The 9,032-nt window shown below is 36.9% G+C and overlaps 2 protein-coding genes and 1 long non-coding RNA gene across 7 annotated transcripts in view; 2 read left to right on the top strand and 1 right to left on the bottom strand.

The window, feature by feature from the left end:
• The window catches only part of LOC111495124 (G patch domain-containing protein TGH), an 11,141-nt gene extending 7,136 nt beyond the window's left edge, over positions 1-4,005 (top strand). For 2 of the 5 annotated variants that reach the window (XM_023145019.1, XM_023145012.1), the window contains 4 exons: positions 640-930; positions 1,010-1,138; positions 1,526-1,738; positions 2,679-3,969. In XM_023145019.1, the coding sequence (XP_023000787.1) occupies positions 640-930; positions 1,010-1,138; positions 1,526-1,738; positions 2,679-3,461 (1,416 nt within the window). In that variant the 3' untranslated portion in view covers positions 3,462-3,969. Of the gene's footprint in view, positions 1-639; positions 931-1,009; positions 1,139-1,525; positions 1,739-2,678 lie in introns of all 5 variants that reach the window. The other 3 variants (XM_023145035.1, XM_023145043.1, XM_023145026.1) reach the window with 3 other exon arrangements.
• A 742-nt stretch (positions 4,006-4,747) lies between these two features.
• Positions 4,748-5,737, bottom strand: LOC111499274 (probable calcium-binding protein CML15). The gene has a single exon (XM_023150830.1). It carries the CDS (start codon positions 5,479-5,481, stop codon positions 4,999-5,001), a length of 483 nt encoding a protein of 160 aa, XP_023006598.1. The 5' UTR covers positions 5,482-5,737; the 3' UTR covers positions 4,748-4,998.
• Positions 5,738-6,958: 1,221 nt separating this feature from the next.
• The window catches only part of LOC111471997, a 3,256-nt gene continuing 1,182 nt past the window's right edge, over positions 6,959-9,032 (top strand). Inside the window, exon 1 of the long non-coding RNA XR_002715317.1 lies at positions 6,959-8,870. This is a non-coding gene — a long non-coding RNA (uncharacterized LOC111471997). The remainder of the gene's footprint in view (positions 8,871-9,032) is intronic.

Raw genomic sequence — 9,032 nt, 5'->3', positions numbered from 1 at the left:
CCCCCCCCCCCCCCCCCCCAAAAAAAAAAATAAACTGGACGAGAATGCTGAGTTACAATGTAAGAAACATAGGAAGAAGCATATTTATACGTCATACTTCTAATTTTCTGCCGAAAAGGAAAAAAAGAAGTGTGGGGTTTTCTGTTGTATTAGGAAGAATACTATTCAGTTCAAGAAAAAAAAAAATCCTTCTTCGCAAAAAATAAGACTTAATTTGCTTTCTGTGAATCTAGAATTTGGGTAATTTAATTAGGAAAGTTTTCATGTGACCTTACTTGAACAAGATCTGTTTTATAGGATGTACAACTGTGTCCTTGAGTTCTAGAAATTAGGAAACTGTTTATTCCAACTTATCTTCACTTTGAAGCTCCCACGCCAGTTTGACATCTAATTATTATGGATTTATAGTTTTATTCTCCTTTCTTACATGTTAATATAACGAAAATACCATTATATACTGAAGTTTGTAAAAGAAAATTTTTACATTACAGATAAATTGTGAATTTTGAATCAAAATTACAGTAACTGTTCATCCGAAACAGTTCTTCATTTTGTTTGACTGTTGTATATTTAGTTTATGGCTAATTTAACTAATTTCACTTTTATTTTTCGTAATATCTTGAATATTATGAATTCTAGGGTGGGATGTCAGAGGTCGTCAAACCTTTTGAGGATGATCCAGCAAAGCAAGAAAGATTTGAGCTTTTTTTAAAGGAAAAGTACCAAGGAGGCCTACGCGCTGCTGCTCCAGTTATAGCTATTAACATGTCAGAAGCTGCTCGTGCACGTGAGCGCTTGGACTTCGAGGCTGCTGCAGAGGCAATTGAGAAAGGGAAAGGGAAAGGGTTGAAAGAATCTAAGCTTTCTGCTGAGCATTTTGTGGATTTTTTAGCTACTGGAGGAATGCGGTTTACTTCTGGTGGTGTGGAGGTGTGTACAAGGTGCTGTTGTGCTTTCTTATGCATTTATGACCCAGGGTTTTCATTGTTAACTGACAATACTTCAACAGGAGGTGAAAGATACGAAAGTAGAAGGTTTAGCTGTGGAGAAAATGATCCCAAAACGGGAAGAATATCAGTGGCGTCCTGCTCCTATTCTGTGCAAGCGGTTTGATCTCATTGATCCCTACATGGGGAAGGTGCTGCATTGGCTTTCCTTCTTTTGTTTCTAAATGTGCATGTCTGGGAGCCTAAAAAGTTCTTCTCATTTGTCTTTTTCTAAAAAAACATCAACAGCAGCCTTTAACCATTACAAACTAGTAACTTGCTCAGTGGCTTAGGGAATCTTTATTTCAAAATAAATTCTCTTATTATTATTATTATTATTTGGTGGATAAAAGACCATTCTCTCCAGCTAATAAATCAGATTGTGACTTTAATGCTGTTCTTTGTTTCAACTACATATTCATTCGTTGGATCATGAATTGGTTTTTCTTTGTCCTTTTTATTCCCTGCTTTCTGATATGGTGTGAATTGTACGTGTCTCATTTTGTAACTTATACAAATATTGAATAAATCTTTTGCAGCCACCACCAGCTCCTAGGATGAGGAGCAAGTTGGATACACTTATTTTCACATCAAATTCTGTCAAGTCGACAAAGGTCGAAGAACCTTTAACCTCAACCTTTACTCCATCACCTCAATCAAATGCTGAAGAAAGAAACGAAGATGCATCTGAAAATGTGAATGAAAAGGAAATAGAAGTTGAATGTGTTGATCGGCCCGTTGATCTCTATAAGGTGCTTCTTTTGTTCTCTGATGTAGAGTTTTCCTTTCTTGGTTTTTTAAGGATAGGCAATTGCCATTTTTTCTTTTCCTATTTTCCTATCAATACTTTTTGTATACATTTACACAGAAAGCACATCTCTGTTATGAATTGCCAGGAAAATGTGGGGGTCTAGTTTCCCCTTGTTATTATTCTTAACAAACTTAGCTTTTTGTTATTAAGGGAAAAATAAAACTGGTGCGAGGAACTTGCATGGCATTTTTTCCGTTAGGAGCCATATATTGTCACTGCTACTTTATACAAAATAAACAAGAGCAGAAAAATCTATATGTACGAAATGTTCCCTTTCTTCACGTATTCATACTCCTATTCCTCTCTCTATCAACTAGTTTTATTTCTCTCCTCTTGATATCGGATATAAGATCTTTCTGGTTTGCATATGATGTTCAACCTTTTTTCCTTTTATATATCAGCCTCATCTTTATACACCACCCTGAAGTTGAGCCAAGACCGTTCTGCTTAGCGCCTTTTGTCCCCCGAGTGATTTAATTTTCTTTGCAAATTAAATATTAATATACAGAAAACGTGTTTATCTCTTCTCCCTTGGAAAATGACATCTTCGAGTTTATGGGGATGTCTGGAACTCTCACTCTCTGACCGTGAGCTATATATCTATGCTCTCTTTCATGCTTCAGTTGTTTTAGTAAACCTTATACTATTTCTTAAACAAAGGATTTTTTTTTTCTCTTTTCAATCCCACAACTTGTGCTCTTTAAAGTCGTACTTTGTGAACTGTATCTACTTCTTTGCCTGCATTCTCTATCATTTCTTTGCCCGCATGGCTGAACTCATAGGTTGCCTAAATGTTAAATTCAGCTTTGCATACTTCTAGTGTTGATTTTACATGGATACTGACCTCCCTCTAACGACCTGGTCCTGTAAATTTTTTGTAGGCTATTTTCTCTGATGAGTCTGAGGACGAAGAGAGTACATCAACTCTCAAGCAAGCTGAAGATCCTAAAAAGAAAGTTGAAGTGGCTAATACAACACTAAACCGTTTGATTGCGGGTGACTTTCTGGAATCTTTGGGTAAAGAACTTGGTCTGGAAGTGCCTCCAGATCTGCCTCCATCAAAGAAAGGCCAAACTGCAGCTCCTCAGACAGAAGTTGTGCCTATTGGTGAACAAAATACTGATATCCTTTCGACTGAAAACAAGACTTATCCCACCCCATCATCCACTGGGATTCCATCGGAACACAGAAAAACAGGCACCAAGGAACTTGGTCTAAGTGGCAGAAAAGAAGACAATGAAATCAATCATAACTCCGCTGGAAGTGATGGTAAATTTATGGAGACCAGTTCTTCCGGGAAAAATGCGAGTAAAGTTAATGGAGGAAAGATGTACAAGGAGGATAGAAAACCTCACAGGCGAGCTGAGATTCATCGTGAATGTAGCAACAGCTCATCATCGGAAGATGAAAAGAGAAGAAAACGCTCAAGGAGACGCAGGTATAAAAGTAGTGACTCAGATGATAGTGAGTCGAGTGATTATCATGGTAAAGAGCACTCAAGATCAAGAAATAGAAAGAAAGGATCTTCTCAAGAAAATAAGAGCCGGAGAAAACACTCAAAACATCACAAGCACAGACATAGAGATTCTTCACCCAGAGATCATCATCGCTCTGGAAAAGATCGTACAGCATCTGAGAGAGAGAAACATAGATGGAGAGATTGAAAAATGAGGTTTTGTTTTCTAAGTTTCACTTCGTAAACTGCAACTACGATCTACTCCCAGAATACTAACTTAAGCTGTCGTTTCCAGTTAGGAATGTACATGATGTCAAACTATCAAGGTTTATGGACATATTCATCCATCATTCAAACTTGTGTTGCCTTTAGTTAAGAAACGAAGTTCAGATGTTGCTTTGTTCTTGGTATTTCCGGGTCAGTATTAAATTGTGCAAGGATCATGCTCATACTTCTTTTTGTGGTTTTTGTTTAGTTACAAATGTTCATGGAGAATCTCGGCGCTGGGTGCGATGAAACTCTTCAGGACGCACAAGGAGGCTGCAATTTCCAAAATTTCCTCTGGACAAGTGAGGCTCTTCAGTAGTTCTTTTCTAGTTCAGTTTAGAAAACTATGATCCTATTCTATTGTATGAATAAATGCAATCCTTAGAATGTACTAATAATTGTGACAGAGGGCTTCGATGCCTGCACATAAGTATTGAAATTTGTAGGCTCATCTTGGAATCTATAAGCATAGTTCGAGGATCGGCTGAAACTCGAAAGGATCACGTCGCCGACTCCTCTATTGGGTTGAAGAAAGGGTTTTAGGGTGGAAAGAAACCATATCTCTTATATCTTATAGCTGAGCTCTTCTTCCTTCAATGGAAAGCCAGAAGTTACAATCAGAGACTCCTCCAACCTGAAAAAAGGGGAAGTAAGACAATATATTAAGAAACCAATCAACCTAACCCGTCGTGCTGGGAAGCAACAAACAAGTAATATATGAATCACTGTGTTTCATGTCATTCTTGTGTCAATTTTTTGTTTAGCGATTTAAAATATTAAATTTTTTTCAATACTTTTAAATCAAAAACTTTGATTACTTTTTAAACAAAAACTTAAAAGTTTCAAAAGTTTTTTTTTTTTTTTTTTAATTATAATTTAGCTTAAAATATTAATAATTCAATTGACATTTTTTTTTGTTCAACCATTATAGAGAGCGAGAGAGATTGAGCCATTACCAATGAAAATGTGCTTGTGCTTATCCACCGACTTATCCCGAATTCGGTCATTTTCCACCTCGATCAAGGTGGGTTCTTCGAAAATCCATTTTCATAGAAAAATAATATGATTATAGAACTTTTGGAAACTAATTAAGACTCATTTCTCAGCACTTGCTTCCGTTTAGAGACAACAAAGAAAATGGGACTTTGATTTGATTATTGATAGATTATAAGTTGTAAAGTTTGGGATTAAATGCACAAGAAAGTACAAAAAAATTCCTAAAACATACTGGGACGCTTTAAAATATCTTTATTAGAAAAACCAAGATCAAAATTCAAAGTATAATTTGTCAAGATCACAACACATTCTGATCAGGTCCATAAAGTTTCGATGATTATACACTAGGTTATTACAACATTCTAAGATCACGGCGGTGGTGTTGGCTGATTAGATTAGATCGAAGTGGGAAAACTTTCGATAATTATATTACAGTTTCAAGTTTCGAAGGCATCGAAGATTAAGAAACGATTCTGACCTAATCAAGAGATTGCAAGCCCTAGAAAATCAGATGCCGATTTCGCCATTATAGAGGCGAATTCATTGAAGCTAATAACGCCGTCGCCATCCGTATCGGCTTCCTTCATCATCTCTGTTAGCTCTCTGTACGTCAATGGCTGTCCCATCTTCGCCATCGAGCCCGCCAGCTCCGCCGCGGTTATATATCCATTGCCGTCTCGATCGAACGAACGAAAAACCTCCAGAAGATGTGTCTGATTTACCATTATCTCCTCGTTGAAATCTGGCCTAATCGCAGTTACCAATTCGTCGAACTCTACAGAGCCATTACCGTTCGCATCCATATTAGCGACGAGAACGTGGATTTGGTCGCCGGAAGGCTTGAGACCGAGGGATCGGAGCAATGCCGCCAGTTCCAGAATCGTGAGGCTTCCATCAGAATCCATATCGAATCGAGCAAAAATGTCGCGCAATTGATTAAGCTGCTCAACTGCGAGTGCAGCCATATCTGGAAGGGGATTTCACAATGCCGAAACAATGCGATTTATTGATAGACGCAGAGAAAAGGTATATGTGCGAGGAAGCAACGGTGACATGTGGCGGCGGCGACGGCGACGGTGGAGGAAGAGGAATGGCGGGGGAAATAGGGTGGTTATTTGAAGTTGGGAGAGAAAACTTGCGGTGGCGATGTGGGATTTGTATGGTCTCAAAAATAGAAAACCGTGTGGTCGGTGGGGCCTTATTTTTGGTACACACCTAAGCTTCATGATTTTGTCTCTTAAGAGCTTTTATTTATTCATTTTTATTTTTAAATCATTTTATCCATTCACTCTTCCCCCTTTTCTTGGAACCTCCTCTTCCTTTTTTGTCCTTCCAACACCCCCTCATGTTCTTCTTCGATCTCTCTCGAATCTAATCCAATCCAAATGTTGACCACGTTTTTAATTTTCAGCATCTAAATTATGTTCGTGTTTATCTTTTAGATTGTGTGATTTGACAATCGATAAGATGAATTTGAGGATTGAACATGTAGATTATCGTCTAGCTGGATTACCGGTCTAATTAATCTCATAAATCAAATTCATTTGTTACTATACTTGATATTATGACCCTACTTATATTGCTATTTTTAAATATTATATTGAACGTAGAATTATGCTCAAGTAATAACCTAAAACATCTATAATATATGGATAAGGTTGAATGTGTTAATGTGGCCTACTTTGTAATTGTGTTACTAATGATTTGATATGGATCATTCGTATGAATAGATTTATCTTATACAATCATGAAATATTTAATCTTTATTTATAAACTCGTTAATTGAGAAGATTAATATTTCATATTATGATCCTATGCGACTTGATTTTAATCTTGAGTGAGTTATGATCTCTTGTCTGTGAGTGGTTGTCCTTTGATTTGCATGGGTGAGAACAGTTTTGTAACATGTTTAATATGTCTACTGTTTTAGATGCTCGACCAAATAGGAAACTGGAAACATAATTTCACGAGATGTAATCATCTCTTTCTCATGTAGAGTAAGTAGATGAGTAGTTCTTCAAGTATTGATTTTGAGACTTGAACAATGAAGCTCCACTCTCACACTCTTCGAGAGGGACTTGATTTATGATTAGATCATAAACAAATTGTTAAGTAGAAAATCCGTGGTAGTTAAGGTGAAATATGTAATTATAATGGTAAAATGAACTTTTAACATAACGGTAAGTATGCATAACTTGTGCAAAATTGACTTGTTTGTAATGATTATATCAAGGTAGACAACTTGTCCTACGATGATGCATAAGAGTGCAACTAAGAGTACACACAATGATATAGAATTAATGAATAAAAATGGATTAATTAAATAATATAATTAATTAAGTTTGTATTATTAAAATTTATAATAGGTAGGTTAAAAGGTTTATCTAGTATTTAAATTAATATTTAATATATTAAACAAAGAACATGGACCCGAATCTAGATTTTAGCCATAAAGCGAAAGCCGGCGTCTACCGCAGAATTATTGGACTGTCCGTTACTTCCGGCCTTAAATCCGCCGTCGCCTCTCGCATCTCGCCGGCGACTCCTTCCCCGATCATTCTCAGCCATTGATTTCACTTTCCTCTGAAAATGACGACAAAACCGCCCCACTCAATCATCTCCATCTCTTCGTCCTCTTTATAATCACTCCCAATTTCCCACACGTTCTTCCTCTTTCCTTACACATCCATCCATCCATCCATCCATCTCACCCTCGCACTTTCCGCGATTCTTCCAACTCCCCAAATTACAATTGATGGCAATGGCGACGCTTCCATTTTTCGCCCCTTCCCCCTCCCCCTCTTTCTCATTCAATAGTCTAGCTTTTCAGATGCGTATGGGCTCTCGTTTTCGTCTTTCGAGTTTTAGATCTGCCTTTCTTTTTCCGTTCGTTGTTGATTTGGATCTTTCATTATTATTATTATTATTATTATTTTAATCTGTTCGTTGTTTCTTGATTGAATGGGAGGTGGAGTCAGTGGAAGCAGCGGTTCATCGACCTCTTCTTGGGATTTGTAATGAATCGAACGCAAAAACACGAACCGGTCGATAAACCTCTGCATCCAGCGCTCTCTCTCGCTCTCTGTCATTTTTCCCTCCTTTTGTTTGGAGAAAAATTTAGGACAACCGGGAAAGTAAAACCTCTTTTGCTTCGTTTCTTTGACCATCTGGGACCCCTTTCTGTTTCTGTCTGCATCTTGATAATTAGTCAAGGGGGCAAGGGCTCAACACTTTTTTCTTCTCATTCTGCTTTTGCTGCTTCTTGTTGGAAGATGAGGATTTTCCTTTGAGAGAAAATTGAAGGAGAAATTATATTGCAGTCTAATTTTGATTCGAAGTATTGTTGTTCATACTCCCTGCAGATAGGCTGTGGACAAGCAAAATGGATTGTTAGCAAGTTATGGTTTAATTTGGCTTGTTTGGATTGGTTGCAGCTCTATATGGATTGATTGGAATGCTATATTCAAATTAACTGGATGATATAACCTGTTTCTTTTGTGCTTGTTTATGTTTCTAGAGAGTAACTATAATTCTTCCAGTAGATTAATTAAGTAATCTATCTTGAACAACATATGATATCTCTTGGCACTTAACCTGACACTCAGTTTTTGTTTCCTATCCAGATCTTTTGTCATTTCTTCAGCTGTTTACCAAATTTTCCTGCTTGTTTTTCAATTCAAACATGCTCTAAAATCCAACCCAAATCCGTTTTACTGACTTGTATGTTCTTAGATAGGATAGAACCTTTCTTAGTTAGCTCTTTGGATATATTTGTAAGCAAATCAGAGAACAGGAAATGGTGTCATGGTGTTTATGCTTATGTCTTGCTGTGTAGGCTCTAATCGTGTCTTTTCCTGTCCATTTGATCTCTACGTGACACGATGAAAGAAGAATCCCTGACATGGTTCAAATATCATATACCTAAGCATAAAAGGACTTGATGGAAAAATCCCATGATTGGTTCATTATTTGGTTTCTTGTATGTTTCCACTGGTTATGGATTTGGAAATTAGCCTCCAAGCTTCCTATGAACTGCAATTCTGGGTTTTTGATGCCTTGTGTGAAGAAACTTTCCTTTTCAGTATAGAGAAAATTTTCCACTAATGAAATATTGAGAATTGGGATAGCAAAAAACCAGAGCGGTCAATTCTTAAGCTTTTATGGTGGCATTTGAAAAGGGGGTGTCTTTTTCTTCATAGATGATGGTAGTTCTTTTCATGGCTTCATTTCAGTTTAGGGGAAAGTGGGCAACTTTAATGAAAGATGCTGATGGATGACATGCTATTCAGCCTTCATTATTGTGTTGGAAGTAACAGTTTGTGAAGTGCCAATTTGCCCAGGCCAGGGGAGGGAGGTATCAGATTCCTTTCATTGAAACTCATGCTTGTAAATGAAATCAAACAGATATGATCACCAGATTCTAATTGAAAAATTTTAAACCTCCCAAATGGATTTTTTTTTTTTTTTTTTTTTTTTTTTTTTTTTTTTTTTTTTTTTTTTTTTTTTTTTTTTTTTT

Source organism: Cucurbita maxima, unplaced genomic scaffold (genome assembly GCF_002738345.1).
Source record: "Cucurbita maxima cultivar Rimu unplaced genomic scaffold, Cmax_1.0 Cma_Scf00002, whole genome shotgun sequence".
Lineage (NCBI taxonomy): Eukaryota > Viridiplantae > Streptophyta > Magnoliopsida > Cucurbitales > Cucurbitaceae > Cucurbita > Cucurbita maxima.
Note: the sequence above shows the minus strand (reverse complement) of the source record. Positions and strands in the feature narration are given on the sequence as shown.

Coding starts and splice junctions, on each gene's coding strand:
- LOC111499274 (XM_023150830.1), bottom strand. CDS start 5,481: ATGGCTGCACTCGCAGTTGAGCAGCTTAATCAATTGCGCGACATTTTT.